General features: G+C 41.0%; 1 protein-coding gene across 7 annotated transcripts in view; it reads right to left on the reverse strand.

Moving 5' to 3' along the window:
• The window catches only part of unc5a (unc-5 netrin receptor A), a 125,854-nt gene that overhangs the window by 22,090 nt on the left and 82,673 nt on the right, over positions 1 to 21,091 (reverse strand). For 4 of the 7 annotated variants that reach the window (XM_067517485.1, XM_067517480.1, XM_067517479.1 and 1 more), the window contains exons 3-7: positions 18,011 to 18,154; positions 16,317 to 16,420; positions 14,918 to 15,098; positions 11,603 to 11,770; positions 4,929 to 5,093 (exon numbers count right to left, since the gene is read on the reverse strand). In XM_067517485.1, the coding sequence (XP_067373586.1) occupies positions 4,929 to 5,093; positions 11,603 to 11,770; positions 14,918 to 15,098; positions 16,317 to 16,420; positions 18,011 to 18,154 (762 nt within the window). The remainder of the gene's footprint in view (positions 1 to 4,928; positions 5,094 to 11,602; positions 11,771 to 14,917; positions 15,099 to 16,316; positions 16,421 to 18,010; positions 18,155 to 21,091) is intronic. The other 3 variants (XM_067517483.1, XM_067517482.1, XM_067517486.1) reach the window with 2 other exon arrangements.

A 21,091-nucleotide genomic window follows, 5' to 3' on the forward strand; every position in this document is an offset into this window, starting at 1 on the left:
GGTTTTTACCATCTACTTACTTAATTTCGGCACTAGATAAATATATCTTATGTTAGCATGTTCTTTCATTTCCCTGTCTTTTCATTTTTGTCTCAAAGCACACAACACCCCCAGTAGAGATGGAGGAAAGGATTTGCTTATAAAATTCTAGCACCTTTTATTGAATGTCTCCATCTCTCCCTCTCAAAGGCATAGGAGCATATTCCTCCCAAAAGTACAGTATGAAGATGACAGCTAAGCACAAACATCATTGTTTGTGTGCATTTGTGTGTAAGTTTTGTGCGTGTGTGTGTGTGTTTTGCAGGAGAATGGGATTTGCTACAGCTGTCTCAAAGGGCTGGAGAAATTTGGTGGAGGAGGTAGAGGATGCTCCTGGGGGCTTTGTAGAGGGCCATTGTACCGGGAAGCCACGGGGGCGTAGCGCTGTCAACTGAACACATTCAAGGAGGGGACGTATTGAGCAGCACAGCTTTGAGGGATGGAGAACAACAGCTAAGGTTAAAGTGCTGGAGGGTGGCATGTGGTGAGCTGACAACAAAAGGAGGAGGGCAGAAGCAGGCAGACAAGTGCAAATATGCAACACAGAAAATGAGAATTAGATATGGGAAAAAACAACAACAAAAACAAATGTCAATCTGTGACTGACAGCTTGCATTCAGCAATGAGCAACAATAACGTGCCCAAAAGGTTTAAGTCAAAATGAACTACTATTAGAAACAACATATTTTGTATGAGATTTTTACAGACAGTAATGATGGTTTTCCACCATTGTGTAATACTACAACCTGACAAAACTCCACTCAACCATGAACCAATATGACAAGTTTTAATTGGTCTAAGTAAACCTGTGACATGAGAACAGCACAATTATATTAGCACAGTGTTAATAGCCAAATTTGAAAAAAGTAAAACGTTAAAAAATGTATTCTTACTTCTTTATCTCCATCTCTCTATTCATTGCTTTTCCTCCATTTATTCTTGCATTGTCCTTTTGCCTCGAAAAATCCATTTTATTGGACAAAGCTGCTTGACATACTCAAGTCTTTAAGAGAAAAACCAGAATCCATTTCATGGGTAATTATCTCAGTACAATCTGATACCTTAAGCAGCAGCATTAGGAGAGCCAAGCTCTGTGGTGGCCCTTTGTAATGCCACAGACCTTCTGACACATAATCAATTGTATCAAACAGCTGATAAACACAAGATCACCAATTTTGATTATAACTTTAGGTTGCAAATTTGCAGAGAGCATACTTGTGGCATGGAACTTGTCTTGCAAACATCTGTTTTCCACCACCTATGTTGTCCATTTCTTTCCCTGTGCCTTACTGCTCCCCCCCTCTGTCTGTCTCTCCTCGGGGAGGCATAGAGGTGCTTAACAGTAAGCAGCCTGGCTAAACCTTTACACCTTCCAAAATGAGCTCCAAAAAAGGAGGAAGAGACTATGGCTGAACTTCTCATTAAAGTTCCCAAATCCAATTGTCTCAGTAAGTCAAAGGCCAGGTGAGGCTGTGATATTTGGACTTCCAGCACTGCAGTCTACTGAGAGACATGCAGTCTGACTAAAGACAAAACAACACCCTTCAGCAAGGAGACAGGCCAACTGAGTTCTGCTGATTGGATAAACATAGCCTTAGATTGGCCAGTTGCTGTTTACTTTCTAAGGGCACACCAAAGGCACCTACCTAACCTCAGATGCAAACATTCAATATTCCTACTCTTCTTTTCCCCTGTACACAGACAATAAAGTCAGTAAATCAGGCAACTCTCCCTCTCTCTCCTTCTTCCACTCTCTCACTCTATTCTGTGTGTAATCTCTGGTGGCTTATCAGAGCATCACTGAGTGAAGTTTTATCTGACTCACCAGGTGTCACAGCGAAACGATCCCGATGGTCAGTACAACCCTGACCAGCAGCTGCTCTCAGCTCCTCCTGGCCCTGCTCATTGATTTTCATGAGGCCAGCCAATAATTGAAAGGACATCCATCACACTTTAATTGACATAGCTAATCAGGTTTTATAATTGGATGGGCTTAACTTTAGTCCAGTCCCCCCTAATGTGCTTTCTCTCTCCCTGCCCTTCCACGTGTCCATTTGTACACACACACTCTACTAATTTACCTCTTCCTCTCTACAACCATAACTCCATTTCCACTTTATGTAATTGCTGGCTAAGAACTGTTGATGCTCTTTGTATGTGACCTCCCTCCATGATTGAAAACCCCTTGCAGATAATCTGCAGATGTGAAGAGCTGTTTTCAGAGTTGACCTCAGGCCAATCTGCTTTTGTTCCCCAATACCTCAGTTTTCACTGCAGCTTCTCAAACTTGCTCCAGGGCTGTCTGGTTAGGGATCTGTTTCTGACTTGAGATGGACCAGTTTGGACTTAAAATTCATCTTTTCTGAGGCAATGTACCTGGCTCCTGTTGAAGTTTAAACTTTTGCTGCATTGGCAGTCAGCACAATGTCCAAACCTGATAGGCCTCAACTCACTGTACCTGCTCCTTTCTCTACCCTCTATTGATAAATAAAAGCTTTGCAGCCTACTGCGCCTCTCCCCAGGGCATTTATCAAGAGACGTGAGAATATTTTTCATCCCATGGCCAATCCTAGTCACTCGCCCGAAGATGAATAACACTGGAGTTCTTAAGGTCAGGGAAATATGGCTACTAAAACTCTCAAAGTGAACGTGACCATTACTATCTCCACAATACAGTCGTCCCATCCTTCAGCGAGTCCTGGTGAAATATAGCCCCGAATAAATGTTCAGCCATTTTTCACGTAGTCTGTGACCCCACTCTAAAAGCAAAACTGTGGCAAAAACACCATTCACTTTGACTCTCAATTAATCCCCCCCACGACACCATAAATACATAAATGAAGGGAGATTAATAGTTTAATGGGTTTTGGACAATCCTTTGTGACACCCCTAAAACAGGATGCTGCTGCAAATTAACTTCATTACCTTCATTACACACATTAAGCCAAATAATTGTTTTTATGTTGTCCTAATTTTCCGTGACTGAGATTATGAGTACCATTATGTTTCCCACTATCCTTTCTGTGCCCTCTAACACCTGTCTGCCATTTTGGCTCTGGCATACTGCCAGCATATTTATTATTTCCCTGCACAGATTTTGAGTTGCTTATCTTGGGCTTCACTTGCTTTATGAAAATGATCCTGCCAGGGTCAGATGCGTTTATTCTAGAGCTGTATCACAAAGCCCGCTTCTGTAATACTCAAAACAATAACTTCAACTAATGTATGTCATTTCTGCCTTAATGAGGTAGATTAGAGATGTTTGTGAGGTCCTGAGATAGAGGACATCTTTTGTTGCAAAGTAACTACGGTTCACTCTGCAGTTGCATTGTTCGATTACATTGGAGGAGAAGGGTGTCTTTTGTTTCAGGGGGAAGTTTTCCATCTCAGCTAATAGCCTGCAGACATGGTTGAAGTATGGGATATGCTGACAAGCCAAAACCATCTTGCAATTTTGCTTATTATAATACTTCACATAGCAATTGTCTATGGAAACACATCTGCTGGGAACAGATTGGGACAGGCATTCTTCAGAGGCCAGCGCTCCACTCTGCACCGTCAGTGTGAATACTGGGTGATTGGGTGACTGTGTGCATGTGTGCGTGTAAGGAACAATGACTGGCATCTTTGTGTATATATCTTGCCTCTCTGGGGTGGAGCTGCTGACCTTTGATGATGTGCCGACTGAGCTCAGTGGTTCACTGCACCAGCCAAACTCTGCTATCGGTTAACACAACCACAAGCATGCAGACACAGGCGCACACATATGTATGTGAAACATTCAAATACAGTAGCTTTCATAACTCTCTATACTTATTTATCCGATTCCATCAGTACGAGATACATAATTCAATATATTACTTCACTGGCCCATGTCAATCAAATCCCCATTAAAACATAGTGTTTTCCATGAGGAAACGCCAAAGAGCGCAATATGCGTAACATTTTCTTTATGACATGTCACCCTGAGACTCATCATTTCTGGATGGGATGTGGCAAGATCTTCCTGTCTTTGATATCTGTAGGGAGCAACACAGCTCTCCCTTCATGTCCATCTGGTCGGCAGTGGACCCCGCGGTGCCACTTTCCACTCAGCTGCAAGGCTGCACAAGCTTTTTGGTTTCTTATTCTGACAGCACATGCCGTATTAATGACACAAAGGGAGCAAGCAAGCACAGTACTGGCTGTTCTGTACAAAAAAGAAACATATATAGCCACCTACTGCACATATGCAAATAAACATGTACGGTGAGAACCCATCCACAGCCACCCAACCACCCAACATCCACCTCATTTGACCTGTGGCACTCTATGTGGCAGGTTGTGTTTTAATCAGAAGAGAGATCTTTTAATTCTCAGCTCTATTAATAGGTCAGAGAGCATAACAGCCTCAGTGCAGGTGAAAAGATTGTATATTATCTAAGCAGTGAGTGCCATACAAGTAATAATTAGAACTGATTTTCTAAAAAGGTCACACGGGTGGGGATGAGCCAGCAGTGGTTTGCAAATGATTCTTCTGCCAGTACAAGTAAAGTATGAAATGGACATATTCCCTTAATAAACCTTTTGAAAAATGCACTTAACCTCTAACACAAATATTCATGTACTGTATCTGATGAAGGATGAAAAACTGGACAGTCATACACATTACTGTTAAAATACTCCACCTCGATTATGACAATGATTATTTGTATGAATAGGTCAGTTTTTGCACATTTATAAATTTGCCATTCATCAGCTCAGTTATAATAATATCTCATCCAGTAACCAAACTGCTTTCTACTGATCCTGTGGCTAAAACACCTTGTGCTACTGTATCTTTTTTTTTGTTACTACAAGTTAGACAATGAAGAGGATGGTTTTCAATATGTGGGTGGTAGTGCACTCACTCTGTGGGCATTGTTCGCTGGTACAGTTGAGAGACTGGAGGTCGAGCCCCTGGCAGTCTTTGCCCCCGGTGCCTGGCGAGGGCTGGGTGCATTCCCTGCTCCTCCACATCGAACAATCTGCACCACATGCTGACCACTTACTCCACTCGCTCCAGCCTCCATCCACTGCAAACACACATTATAAAGAGTGAGAGGTGAGTGTGCACACTCACACAGAAAAATACAAAAGCACAAACTGATTGACTTCAAACACTTTTATTATTTTAGCTCACAGGGGAAAACTATTAATTGGCAAAAATGCTGAACAGTTTTAATAAAATAAGCTATAAATTCTTTTTATAAAGATTATAATATGTTAAAACTCCACACGGTGAAGTTTATATGCAATGGTGGTGTAAAAGCAGTGGTCTATTTGCATGTGAAATGAGAACAACTGGTAGAATACTCTGTTGCCATCCTGTGCAAACTCAGTCACTCTAAAATGGAAACCTGGTAGGAAAGCATTATAAGGCATGCAAATCCACTTGCACACACTCAAATCCACCAGATGCCCAGGGTAACCTTAGCATGTAAAGCTGCTGAGGAGAGCCATATTGTCTCTATTCTGCTTCTTTTGTTTATTTTCAACATGGAAATCAGATGCAACTATACTAATGCCCGCTGGTCCTAGCAGGTGCTGTGGCTTGGCAGACCCAGCTGAACTAAAGCTGTACAGGGTAAAGTAAATGAACTCTGGCAAAGCAGTCATCTAGTTTCTTGTTAAACATGCAGGTAAATGGAAATAATATATTTAAAAATTCCCTTACAAATGTGATCTTATATTTGTTAAAAAAAGATCTGCCTTGATTTGTTTCGTCAAACAAGCCTTGACTGTAGCAACATCAGCATTACCTACCTGAATGCAAGAAACAATACAGGTGGCATTACTCCAAGATGAATGTAAATTACACCTGTAGTCTCACCAGATCATCATCAGCAAGAGCCAAACACAGAAACAAATGGAAATATGCCTGTAATAGTTCAGAGTGTGCCTGCTTTAAGAAATATCCCCAGCTTTACTACATGTAGAGAGGCAGGCAATTTCGCAAAGGTGGGGGTAATTTGGCATTCTGGCTGGGGGGCTGGTGGCTGGGAGTGATACTGAGAGTGACACAGCGCCATTTCTGGGGAAGGTTACTATAGGGCTAATGGGGAAAAAGAGCAGTAATGAGCTCTCATGGGGGAAAAAAACGCCACTATCTCACAATCTCTTTCCCAAATGTAAGGGTGAAGGGTACCAGACGAGAATCACCAGAGCTTCACACACACAGAGTACATGCACACCACTATGACAGAAGCAGCCCTCTTCCAGACTGACTTAAGGGCAAAGAAACCTTAGAGCTCATTAATCCTAGCAATAAAGAGTTCACAGGGTATGACCCACAGAGTACTGATCTGACCCTCTTCAGGTCAATGGTTTTGGTAATATAACATAATTGAGATGGTGAAATGTTATACAGGCTGGCATATCCACTGCATTATTGCATAACTGTACAAAGTAATGACTTTATTTGGTTTTAGAGTGACTCCCCAAATGGAAAAAGAGGTAAAAGCTGCAGGTGTGTGAATTAGAGTCTGCTCCCAAACTAGTCTGCATGTTTGTCTGAATGTGTCCTCGAGAAAGTGATTGTATTTGTGTGTGTGTGGTGGAATGCTGACACAGCTTAGGCCTCTTTGCAGTCAGATCCATTTGGCAAAGAGAGCAGAACCAATCAGATAATTGTCCTTGTTTGGCATTGAGTGGACCCATCCGTGGGCCAGTGGGCTGATTATCCAAGCTGGGAATGAGAATGATTGAATAGCGAATTACATCCTAATGAATATATTATGTTGCCCCTCAGTTTATCCACACCACTGTGAAATAAAAAGATGAGATCAACATCTGCCCTGATGAGGTGATGAAATTCTACTTCCCTTTTCCACCAGAAGCGAGACTAATGTTCACGCAAATAACATTTTCAAACAAGGAGACTAGAGATGAAATAGGTAGCTGCTCATGAGAATGCAGAAAAGACACAAGCACAAAGATATGAAACTAAGGAAAATCAAAGAAAGATGAAGATGCATAAAGAGTCCTCGATAGCCTGTCTGATTCTAAACATATTTAACAAGAATTCCAGAAACAGAAGTTTTTCACAGTAGCAGATACCAAAGAAACATTTTGTCAATGTAAAAGTAAGTGAAAATATATTGTGTTGATGCACTAAATGCAGTGAAGAACGAAAATTGACACTCCCATTTGCCTTGATTCAATTTTAAAGGCACAAATCAGAACCAAACCTAATCCTTTTAATTTTTTTAAATCCACATAAGAAAATTGTTATCCACAGCTACAGTCTTCCCGATCAAATCCACAGAAAGAGATTGTTAAAAAGCACCACAGCTGATTTTCAATCATGCAGCACCGCAGGTTTTAGGTCAGGCAGGTCTTTGAGGAGGGACAGTAATACAATAACCCAGTAGCAAACCCCCATTTGGACATGATGTCAAGGGGAGAGGCAAAAGGAGCCAACCATTATTTCCAGGTCGGTAGGAGGGCCTGTTCGAGGCTCTGCTGTTCAAAATGACAATGACTGCTGACGGACACCGTCTGAGATCATTGGACCCCCATGGTTTCTGTGTCCTTGGGGAAAACACAAAGAGGTAGACAAGTACCACTGAGACCAGCAGGCTGCCCCTCTGCTCCCACTGTCCTGTCAACACATATGTGCACACAGTAACCACTCTTAATCCCACTGTTCAAAGGCTAATCTTAAAAAAAAAAGCCACAGAAAACCACAGAGCCATGGAGGGGGTTGATAGCTTAGCCAGATAAGTGGGAAATGCAACAGCGATTAATCACCAAATCCTTTTCCTTTATTCTGACTTTTTGTTCTGGCTGTAATGCAACCAATAACTAAATAAACCACAGTCTACTCCTTAATTTGACCAAACTACTGGAACAAACCAAAACGAGACAGAATGACACGGCACAGATTGATTGAAAACAACGCTGGTGCAAGGGAAATCCAGATGGCCAATGTCTTTTAGACATTGAACTGTGTTTGTCTGTCATATATATTAGCCATAGCTTTTGTTTATCCTTCAATAAAAATAAAGATTGTTCTGGAGACACATTTTACAAACAAAGGATTATTTTGAATGCAGAATTAGTCGCTTGCAGTGCAGACAGGAGCCATATGGGTTTAAACTTGCATGTGTACAGCATGTACAGAGACACTCTCTCCCAAACACACCAGCCCCGAGTCTGTTTGTTTTCCATCTAGTAGAATTCTCAGGACTCCTCTGGCAAGCCTGAGGATCAGTACAATATTTAAATAATTTACACGAGTTAGAAATCTCTTCAGGTTGTTTGCTGATATCTAACAAACCAGGCAACAGTTCAATTAATTTGTGTGGGGGCAGGTGACACTGTATCACTTCCAATTCTGGGGAATGACTATTTGCTGTTGGCTCAGATAGTGTGTCTTTGTTGGACATGTTGCTGTGATCTGACATTTTGCCATGACTGTTGGCTCTGACCACAGGTCCACACAGGGGCAGAGTCAATGAAAGGGTGAGGGATGGACTGCAGAATCAGGTGGGATACTTCAGCGGGATATGATGAGATGGAGACAAAGGAAATGGAGAAGCCAGAGAAAGGCAAGAAGAATGGAGATAAGCTCCTGCATAGTTTGGCCACTCTCTGTCTTAAGTGTTGATCTGCAATGCTCTGAGCCTCAGGCTTTAGTCTCAGCCTCCTCCACTACAGCTCCCTGTGTCTCTCCCAGCATGGAGCCCATCTGATCTGTCACACAGGCCTGTGCCAACTCTCATTAAACACTTTGGAGACTTAGACAAAAATACAGATGAGCCTCTCTAGCTTCACACTTTCCTGATGAGAGGTGGGAGCTTACATTTAGATACAAGAGTCATCGTGCATAGACGTGTGGTGAGTTCTGTTGCCAAACAGACCAATGTAGATGTTGTCAGTCTGTGGGAGCTCGCATGAAGAATGCATTATATTCTGACTTTTTTTCTGGTTTTGATTTAGATTGCAACGAATAACTGAGTAAATCGCAGTCTACTCCTTATGTTGTGTATTAGGAAAAATGTGTATTAAAATATGCCTCTGTGGCTGTAGATAAGAACTACTCTATTCTTTGTATTTTTAAAATGTGGAACAACACATGGCCATTGGCATTTTAACCAGAAATATATATAGACATAACTGGGCAATGCAGAGACAAATCTGTGTATGTTCTTGGTTCCAAATGTAAATTGATTTGTTTCCAGTGATTTTTCATTCAGATGAGAGCATTTTCTTTATCCCTTAAGGAGGAGTGCAGCAAATTCAAGAGGTCAAAGTGTTTCAGACAAATCAGACAGACTGCAACTACAAATTACACAGAATAAGCAGCTAAAAAACACATTTTCCATTTTTGTGTAACCAATTTTAAAGATCTAAAGCTGTAAGTTAAATGCACCAGAGAGCTAATAATCAACAAACACTCAGTCGAGATAATAAATGAACTCTCAAAACAAGACATGCATTAAATTATGCATTTTTAAAAAAAACGCAGCTCAAAAACAAAGGCACTGTAGAGGAGGAACGCCTCTCAAGGCTCTCACTAAAAAGTAAAGAACACTTCTTGTGAATTCAAATGTCAGCCATGTCTAAATAAAAAAACATGATGTCTATCTGCAGCATTACAGCTCCCAATGTAATTCATTCTTCTTAAGTCTCTTTCTTCTGAAAGTGTCTGAAATCACCATCTACTGTGCATCTAGTGGATTAAACCTGGAAAGACTATAAGCATGGTTATAATTAAAGTTGTTATCGAGTATGTAAGGATGCTCGCAGCTAGACTGGTTTCTTCTGTACCTCCTCACAGAATGAGGCTCTTATAAGAGCTTCTTTTTAGGCTGACAATTCATACATGATTTAATCGTGTATTTGCTAAATCAAAGTAAGGATTTGGGGTATTTGGGGGTTGTCATTGCTGGGCTGTGCGCGCGCTGGGTGACAAATGATGTGAGCAGCCAGTTCATCTTGGTGGACCTCAGAGGGATATCTGTAAGTACACAACAGAGCCACAGCACCACTTGTGATTGGAAACAACAGTCCATCATCCCCAGGTTTTGCAGTGGTGGACTTTGTCCTTCAGGGGAACCCTCCACAGTGGCAGTCTGTGCCAGGGATGTTTTGTCTGAGACAGGTTATGAGTAAGAGAAGGAGGCAGAGAATACTCTCTGTTTCCAAACAACAGGGCTCATCGAGGTGGGAGCGGGGTCATGTCGGTATAGCATCTCATCAAGAGAACAAAAGGGGAGTTCTTCTCACCCAAAGTCTCTGCAAACTGTGTTCACAAGGCACATTGCAATTTCTGTCACAGCACCCTAAGGGTTGAAATTACACACTTTCTCCTTGTGGGGCAAGAGAAAGGTGGAGGAGGACGGGGTTTGGTCTAACAATAGCAGCTTGGACTGACATTAATCTCTGTAAGCTCGTGGAGGTCAGTATCCTGCTTTGTTATTAAGGAATGTCAAGCATCCCTGGATACCACTCTAATTCTATTAGTTATTGCTCCTATGGTACTAATTTCAAATCTCTTCAAGTAACGTCTTGAATCACCATGTATTTTTGTGTTTCCTTTGTCTTCCCCCTGCTGTATTCTAGCGGGCCATGTTCCTTACACTCCCGTTTGACATCTTGTGATGTCGTTACATGAGGGACGTGTAACACAACACTCTTATTCAGTGGGGAAGATAACCTCTGTTTTAGGCAGGGAGAAGCTGTCACTGCCAGAGGTGTTGGATTTCCCTTTTTCCTATTTACCGAGCGTGGGAAGAGTTCTCCTGTGGTCAGCACGGCTGCAATGCCCCAGCTAGGTGTTCACAGACTGATCTGCTTCTTTCTCTGTTTTCTTTGCTCTCTCAATTGGGGCTTTGTTTCTGACTTTTTACACTGTAACTGATTCCATTGGTTTCTATCCCTGCTTCCATGTTACACCTCCTCCTTCTCCTATCCACCTCTTTTTCACTCTCTCACTCTCTGTCAGGGGCCTAATGTGGTACTGCAAATGAAGCAGCTTGACTTCCATCTCAGGCTACCAGAGATCGATATGTGTTGCTCAGTATCAGGCCAGACACTCTGCCTCTCTGACGCTCTCACAAGGGAGAACGCGCAGGCAAATGAAACACGATCAACATCTCAAATGTAATCATGGCACCTACAGCACCATAATTCAGCTTTTTATTGCCAGAATTAAACTACATAGCTTGAGCAGCAAACTAACAAATAAACTAGCTGGATTGACACGATGCTAGGACTATGACCATGTCTCTTACAGCAGACAGGTCTTTGAAATAAAAGCAGGGTCTGCGTAAAGTGCTGGAGATAGAGATATGTGAACAAAGCGTGATAAATAATTTTCAGGATGAAACCTTACTGTGAAGACTAATCAGACAGGGTTGCACAAGCGATCTAATGGCAGGAAACAACTAAGGCACTGACATCTAAGAAATGACCTAAAAGTGCTGGTGGAAAAGAACAGCAAAAATAAAGATGAACTGACTTTTAGATGCAAAAAATGCAAAAAGGAAGCCACAGGAAGCCAAGCGCCACAGGACAAACAGGGTTGCCTGGGAGTTACCTGGACAGGTGGCCACGCAGGCACTTTTCTGGACGTTTTGCCCCTCACAGGATGTGCCTCCATTCAGTGGTGTGGGGTTGGTGCAGCTCCGACTCCTCTTCTGCCAGCCACGCCCACACACAGCACTGCAGGACGACCAGGTGGTCCACGTGGACCAGCCGCCGTTGACTGTCAAACCAGCGCCAGTGGGGCATGGAGGGTTGGGGGAAGGGGGAGGTTGGAGGGATGGATGGATGGATGAGGGGGACAGAGCAGCCAGGATTACCTGACATGCACTAAGGAAAAGGTGTGTTATGCTAGAAAAATTGTGGCTAGTTACACTTTTTGGTTCAGCACTGCAAGGTGAACTAATGGAAGGGCGAGAGCAAAGGGGGTTGCCTTCTGTGTCTGAGTTAAAATTGTTGTACAGCCAACTGCAGTGAAATCAAAATGGTTTCAACAGGGAGCAGAAAATAACATGACAGCTTGCCATCTTTGACCTTATCTCTAAAGAAGACAGGGAAGATGGGAACATTTAAAAAAATCCCTCCAAATTGAACCAAGGAAATGCAAGAACATTATATAAAACACTCTAATCTGGGCTGAATACAATCACTAAAGAAATGCCATTTAAATCTCAATGCTCATGGTCATGAATGCATAAAAAGCAACACCTACTCTTTGGAAATGCCAGCACACTACTAGAAAATAAATACATCATGGTTGTTCCAGTCATTCAGATTGTGTCCTTCACACATTCACCACTGATTTCACACCATCACGTGTCATTCTTCAAGCTGAAGTACTCTTTGAACTGTAGAGAACACTGCAATTTATTTCTCTTTTATATTTGAGACTGAAAGTTCAGGCAGTTCAAAAACTCTGCTTGCTGAATTCTTATTATTGAAGCCATTTGCTGAACCAGTGCCCATGTGGTAAATCCTAAGTATCTATGGGCATATAATTGGTGCTATATTGCTTGATCGTGGCAGATGATTACATCAAATCACACTGGTTTAATTCTAATCAGCTCCTTCCTGTATCGAGGAAGGAGATACAGAGGTTCCTGATTTATTGACTTGAACAGTGATGTTGTTCCTTCTCTGTACATACTCCCTTCCTAATTTCCCCCCTAAATCTCTCCTGTGCTTGTCGTGGCTGAATCATTTCCTTGCCCTCTTTATGCGATTGATTGCCAGCCACGGCGAGGTAAATTGCCAGGCAACTCGGCCCCTGATTACATCTTAGCACAGAGTGCAGTCACACCAGCCAGGCCTTGTTAAAATGCATCTCTGGCCCCCTGTTGAACCCCTTTTGAAAAGTAGTGGTTATTATTACTTTCTACAGCTAGCTAAATCAGCTAACATGGTGGACTGTGATCCTCTCAGCTAACTGAATTTTTTATTTTCTGCTGTAGAAAAACAGAATTAATCTGTGACAGGTTTCGTTTTTGGACAAGACCTATTGAGACTTAACCTCAAGTAACACTGCAATGGTAACGCATCTGTAATCTTGTCAACAAAAAAATTGTGATTGAAGGAATAAAACTGCACAAGCCTGCACTCCTGCAATTTGTTCAGTTTCTTGGGTCCAAGACTGATTTTTCCGTGACAATACACAAATAAATAATTGCACTGTGAATGCTCTCAACTCCAGTCATTTGAACTCCAGATCACTTCATCTTTCAACAAGCTAATCATTTAAAAATCAACACTAAGAATAGTAGCACTTTTTACTTTTTAAGTGGAGGTTTGCAGTATATTATAATTTGTCTGCATGCTCTAATTAACAAACTGCGTTTAAAACTGTTCGCCATGAGCATGCACGTGCTTTCAACTAGCTTTACAGATCTACAGCACTACTTAAACATTTGGTCTAGAGCATTTGCTCGACAAATGTAGCTTAAAAAAACAGACATTACTTGAAGAGTATTGTCTAAGATGTAAAATACAATTATCTTTCTCTATTGTGTTGTTATGGTTGAGTATCGAGTGAAAGTACATTTAAGCAAAGTGAAAACAGGCAAATTAGTGCATGACAGTGTTTTCTGTTTGGTGCAGAATAGATCCTGTTTATAAAAGTAAGTTTGTATGCATATAGGAAGGAAAACAGGATTGTTTTCTTTTACCATGCCAAAACTAATCCAAAAGCCCTCTTTACATGTCCACTCATGTTATTGGAATTTGAATTCACATTTCGCCCAAACAATCCATTGATACTGAATTGAGAGCCTTTGGCTGTAAAGAGAACCTGCAATTTCACCATCAATTATATTTAAGTAGCTAGAACCTGAATATAACAACTAAACAGGATACGAATTTTGTTTTTTATCCAACAATTCCCAATGACATACTGATTCCATAAGGAATGTATATACATGCAGTGCAAATCCTGTTTTTTTATGTGTATTAAATGTTTTAATATCACAAATGCAGCGCAAAATCCCTTAGAAACCTATAAACATTGTATAGATCTCACCAAAAACCTTAAAATCATTTTTACAGCTGAAGAAACTTCTACACAATACTGTATTTCCATTGTATAGTCTGTTTTGTCTGACACATTATTTAAGAAACAAAATATGCTTTACAGCACATTATATATTTATAGCAGCCTCAACAGAAACACACCCTGTGTCAGATCATTCATTTCTTAAATGAACAAAGTTTCCTTTCATTAAGCGTTTGCTTGTGATTTCCATCTTCTGTTTGCATGTACTTGAGAATTAAGTAAAGTGGCGATGTATCCAAAACGTTAATGGTGCCAGTACCCAAAGAACCCTCTGTGATAGAAAATATGCTGTTTCTCTGCATTTTAAAAAAGGTCAGTCAGCTTATCAAGCCAAGTCATTATTTACAGTTTGCTGTTAATTGAATTTCTCATCTCATACTGGATCCACCACATAGGAGGAGGAAGATGGCAGTCTTGAGATCTGAGACTGCCAGCTTTGGCAAAGTGACTGCCAGTAAAATGTAAGTTGTGCTAATTAATTTGCAGATCCACTACTACGTATCTCTTTATGTAGTCAATTATTGTGGAGTAATTGACTGGTTACTAAAAAAACAGAACTTACTTCAGTTTTCACCAAATGTCACATTTGTATAACACTGCATGTTTATTATTACAGTCTAGTATGCAATCACCTAATAGAAGAAGTGCTTCCAAGTGTCTTTGTGCACAAAATATGCAGAGGTTATTGTGGAAATGTGTGGTAAACAGAAGCAACATGCAAGAAAAACATGATTTAAGTTTTATTGCCTATATAATTAGAAGCTTTGAGTCCAGACCTCTCATTAGCCTCAGTTTTGACATCTGCTGAAAGTAGTTACTACCTACCATAGACTAGAACTGTGGCAGAGGTGCTTTTGCGACGAGCAACAATGTTTTTGGCCACACACGTGTAGTTGCCTGTGTCCGCCAGCCGAGCTTTTTTGATGACGAGATTATAGTCAGCTGTGATGAAAAAATTGGGGTCGCTTGCTGGGTCGATCACATCCTCGTTTCTCTGCCACTCCACCTGAAAATATGTTTCAGTGGTTAAAAATTCATTTTATCCCAATAGAAATGGTCTGTACAGTGACCAGACATTATGTGGATGAGATATAGTTGCATGGAAAGAAAATAGCTGAGGTACTTCTATTTATTGCAACAAAACAGATGCTAGCATAAGAGCAAAAAGTGGCAACATTTATTTATACACTCTAATTGATGTTATTGCAGCTTCTGTTTTGTACTAGCTGGATATCTTTGTAACTACTGGTGGTTTGTTAAAAAAAAGTGATACTTTGTATAGATACTGTGCCCTCTGTCAGAATCCAAAAAAGATGTTATTCCTGTTTCAGTGTACTTTCAAATTGGCTTGCTTGTTGTCTTGCTCTCACTTGACCTTGTGGTGTCTCAGGGGTGGCTAGAATATGGAGGCATTGCTCTTGGTATTACTGCCAGTTGCAATGCCATATATAATTGTGCTTTCTTCCTCTTGTGCACTATGCTTGTTTTGTCCCATGGTGACTTATGATCTGATGTTCTTGTCTGCTGAACTGTGGTTGTCACCTTCCCTCTGATTTCTCTGCAAGCTGTCCCTGCACTGTCAAGCTGTGATTGGCTTGTCTGTGGCTCATGGTCTCTGAGCTGTCCTAGTGGTTGGCCTAACCTCCTCTTGTGTTGTTATTAGAACAGTTAGTGTCTATCTGGGAGTGGGAGGGTGCAGCAGATGAGTTGAAGCAGCTGGCCCCAATCTGGTCCTCCAAACACAGACACACACCACCGAGATTTGAGGAGGGGGAGAGGGAGAGGGAGAGACAGAGACGGAGATAGAGACAGAGAGAGCGAGAGAAAGACAGAGATGTGAGCAGAAAAAAAGATGAGCGATATAGAATATGTAGAGGTGCCACAGAGATAAAGAAAGACAGTGAGGGAGGCAAACAGACCCATTAACTATGAATAGGCCTTTAGAGATGCCAAGCAGGCAGTGAAGCCTCCAAGCCAATCCTGAGTGATGTGTCCAGATGATGTGATATGACTTCTCAGAGATGTAAAAGAGATAATAAATCAATAATGGGGAACAATTAGAGGTGTCATTTATCACTACAGGGTTGTCTGTTCCCTGGTAGAACAGCAAGAGATACTGGGGAGATGATGCTTAGCCACTTTTTGCCCTTTGTGCTACAGGTGAAGAAAGGGTAAACGGATGCTAGATGGTGGCCTATAAATATCTGCTGTATCTGTGTCTCACCTCAGCCTGTGGCACTCCCTCGGGGGGATGGCATCGCAATAACACCTCCTGGTCCAATGCCACCTCTTTACCCTGCGGTTCCTCCTCAAAGTTCTTTCTCAAGTCTGGTTTAAAAACAAAAAAAAAAATTAGGATTTTTCTAGGTTGTTCTTAGGTTGGAATGAAATTTTCCTATACAAAAAAATTGGCCTAGTGACATTTTTAAATTTTCCACTCTTGAAACATCTAGCTACAGCCTCGCTTAGCATCTCCCACTCCAGTGGCCCCCAAGTCACATGGGGATCGGTGGCACAGACCATGTTACTTATTACAGGCTGCCTGGCTGGTTCAGAGATGCTTGTCTGCTGCCAGAGGGGCTCGGCATCAAGCAGAAGCAATTGCATTACCCCTCACTTCTCCCCTCCCACCCACTCTCCACTCTCCAGCATCCGCCAGACTCCAGCTTCCATTTGTATGAGGGCTTGGAGCAGCCACACAAAAACAAAGCCCCGAGGCGCCTGGACAAGAGCTCCTGCAAGCCCGCCTGACTGCATGGGGCTTCAGTTTACGTCTCACTGAATACTCTTACTATTGCACAAAGCCCTCCTATATATTTGTCAGTAATCGCAGGTTGTGAATTACACAGGTAAAAGTTGCAATGCTTATTTCTTGTGGGGGAAATAAATGCACATCTGTTTGTATCTGATAAACCTGACAGGCTGCTGATAGCTACGGGTTGGTGCAACTTTGATGTGTTCACTTCAGGCATTGACTTATTGTGTCGTGAGGAGCTGAGGCTGCAGCTGTGAGCTTGTGGTGAATTCCTTCAAACATGTTGAGCCTGTCCTGACCAATCATAGCGAGGGAAACGTTAAGACAATCAGTGAGTGTCATGACATTCAACTTAATTAAAGCAGATACATTAGGCCTGAAGGAGTTTTATGATGTAACTGTCCATATTTATATTTGTGTGTGCATGTGTGTGTAAGAATGTGAGGCAGTGCTTGTGAACCGTTATCAAAGCATCTATGTATGTGTCCTTATCTAACATCTAACTGACTTTTATTTGAGCTCTCAAACAAGGCTGGATAATGAATGTGTGTTTTCAAAACGTCTGGTGGTTTGGAGACAGTGCTGTGTTCGGCTTTGTCTGGAATAATGCATATTTATGTGAGAATTAAATAGGCAGAATGCTTTAAAATACTCAAATGTAAAATGGCTTCTTCTAGTAAAGCTTTTGAGGCTGCGGCGAGGGATGTGTCTGTGTTCCCCAGACAGATTTATGATTGCTTCACAGCAATAAATTTCAAATCTGTTTTTATTCCAGTTAGTTTCATAGGGATCATTGCTGATATACTGTATTCAGTGAAAAATATGCTCATGAAAACTCAAATTTAGTGTTCCACTTGTTCAAGCAGACACATCACTCTCATTCTTTGTGCCAGACTATTGTCTTACTGTGTAGAGCCACACAAAGATGATTGAACTAAATTGTAAATACAGTAATACACTGTAGTGTGTCAGATCGTAAAAGCCTCAGGACTAATTGGTAAATGAAAGCTAGTCCCTCCCCAACCACCCAAAGTGGGGTAAAAAAAAAAAAAGAATCTACTTGCTAAAATCCACTATTACATACTAAGATGCAATATGCAAGCACCTTGTTATACACTGTTTGCATTGGTAAAGACACAAGGATCCTTTTAAAGTGCACTCACAAGCAATCCTGATATATGCTTTTTGGCTCTTCTGGGTTCCGGTGGTGCTCCAGGCAACACACTGACACCAGTACTCATCGAGACCGAAGATCTTCTCCACCTGCTGTCTAGTAATGTCAATTGTCACCTGCATGACTGGTAGTGCTGCAAAACAAACACAGGGAAAAAAAAAACATTAAAACAAATGAGTGCAGATTTATGTTCCAAAAAAATGAAACGACTGTAAATATTTCTTATTGGAAAGAAAACAAATGGCCTGAACTAAATCTTTTTGTGCATTTTGTACCTTAAACTGAGCTAGCAAAGTAATTTTAAAAAACTAAGGGAGAGTAAACAAGCAGAAAACCATAATCATATATAAACAGAGTGCTTGTTAACCGAGGAAAATGAGAATAAAGCCTCACAGCTATCCTTGGTGTAATTTGGAGGGCGTTAAAACAGCAACAGTTGACAAGGAACAAGGAAGCGCTAAACAAACACTCCACAAACAAAAATAATCAGCACAACCTGCTTCACTATTATTAAATCCAAGAGGGAGGAAGAGTTCACAATCTATGGACCCTTTCCACAACAGTGTTGATATATTGTAAGTGATGCTCCTGTAACACAAGGCAAAAAGAGCTTTATTGCTTTTCAAAAAGAAAGCAAAGATGGCCGTTCTCTAAACAAAAGTGGTAAGATATCTATTCTGCCAAACACCCAGTGCTGTCAGAGTCTTGTCTTTTTGATATTTGAGAAACAATCTTTCATTTCATTTTCTTTTGACCTTTTATGTGGGATCTGTAGTCCACAGGTATTTTTTTTATATATTGAGCCTCTACCTTGAACTCTGCCATTTGTTCTAGTTTCTCTACACTTTTTTCCTGCAGATTCCAGCTGTCTCTCTGTCTAATCTTGTCTCTTCGGGGTAATGTTTGAGGACAGCAAGGTGTTGAACCTTTCCTATGAACACAGAACATTTTACAGTCAGAGGACAAGTAGTTGAGAATGATGGAGCAGTATATACACATCTGCATATTTAAGTCTCAATGGAGAACTGCTCTTCAACTTCCATTTACATAAAAGCACTTCGTGACACTCTTACACTCCTCTGAAACACTTGATCTGTCTGCAATGATCATTTCCAGGCCCAGAATGAAGCTGACTGAAGGTGTACTAAATTGCACCTATCCGGGCATCAAACCTATACAGTAACTACATACAGCAGCTGTACAGATACAGGATATTCAACAAAATGGGGATTTTCTTCTAAACAAATTGAGGAAAAGTGTATGACTTCTGCAGAAGCCTGAGTGAGAGAAAGCTCATCCCGCAGTGGCATGAGCTATCAGGGAGCAAAGTGGAGTGGCTCCATTGCCATCAGCCAAACAGTGATAAGTATCTGTGTGGTCCGTGGCAGACCTCCCCCCCTCCCCATGTATCAGCATATGAATATGGTAGATTTTACTACACATAATCACAGTAAATGTACATGTGTAATGAATACAGCCCTGAAGCACCTCTCTGAGCGTCAACAACACTTAGATCAAATCTTGTGCAAGATTTAGCCAAGATGCACTCGTGTGGCAAAAGATATTTTTATATATTGGAGTTTGTAATTCTGGTTAAAAGGAATCAAAAAGTCAAAAACGTTTCATTCATTTTAAAGTACAAGGCTGGATCCCTCCCTGTTTCAACCTCAGTGGTTATTCCTAAATTAAAAAAATTGCCAAAGCACAGTCAGAAAATAATCAAATTAAGTGTAATGCAGCTGTAGAGTAAAATTTTCTTCATTAAATTTACATATGCAAGGTATTACTGTACACTGCAGAGGAATTTACAAGCGGGGGGGGTTACAGTTTGTATGTATGAGCGTTATGTACAATATTACTTACTGGGGGCTCTCAACACGTTATTTAATGACACATAACTGCAAAAACCATACAGATGCAGTGTGCAGGGCAAAAAGCTGAGAAAACCAATCTGCAATGTGCCCTCAAACCTGAAAGTTAAATGAAACCAAATTCTTAGAATCACCTACAGCCTTAGGTGGGAAGAACAATGCAGACATCTATGATTGGTCTGATTTAGACTTAGCTCACAGCAGTTTACATTAAAGTTTTTTCCATTAAAAAAAGAAATGTGGAGTCATGTGGAAAATATTTTTGAATTTGAAAATCACCAGTAAGCCTTGTTCTGTGGCTCTACTTACAGTAGAAATTCATTGAATTAATGGAAACCAACCATCCTCTTTGAACTAGAAGGTGAAAAGAATAAAAGATCTGTATGGAGATGCAAAGCATGAACAATAGCAACCTGAGGTGAGAAATCCTAAGAAGAGCAATTTGAAGCTCTGCTTGCCAGGGTAATTGCATTCTGTTTCCTTATCTCTTCCTGTCTCCATAATTACGTCCTTTCTGTGTCTGACACCTTCCAGTAACAGTGCTGTGAGTCATTCTGTCCAATTTCACTCCAATTAATAAGTAGGACAAAATAATTTCATCACTTTGGGACAAAACGGGACTGTAATTTTATGTCATTTGATAAGGATTGTACAGGGGGCCATTTATTGGTGTTTACCAAAGTATATTCCTGTGGGATGGCTGTCAGTAAAACAAAACTTTATAAACATCACTCAAAAATGACACGTATTGATTCGTACAAAGCTGCATCTTTCCAGAAATGGGGCAGTGACACACTTAATTATATCAATATCGATTTATAATAGCATGCTTGGCTGCCTCCAAGGTGTTACCAACTTAAACAAGTACGAGGAAATTTACACTTCCTTTCCTGCAAGATACCAAGTGTGCACTTAACATTCCTGTTAAATGATAATTAAAACGTGACACGATTCCGCCAGACTTTGGTTTGATCTGAAGCCCATTTATAAACTAGATCATATCCCAATAATATTACTATCAAAATTTTAAAGGGTGATTATGTGATTGACACAGTGTATGAGCTAAGCTTACAGCTGCAACCCGAATGAATTTATTTTTATTGGAGTGCAATGGAGCTCAGTACTCTGCCACACTTATCATATCTTTAAGCTTTGTAACAATGCACTCAAAAGAAGAGGGACTGACAGACATTTTTCTT

Source organism: Channa argus, chromosome 10 (genome assembly GCF_033026475.1).
Source record: "Channa argus isolate prfri chromosome 10, Channa argus male v1.0, whole genome shotgun sequence".
NCBI classification, from domain to species: domain Eukaryota; kingdom Metazoa; phylum Chordata; class Actinopteri; order Anabantiformes; family Channidae; genus Channa; species Channa argus.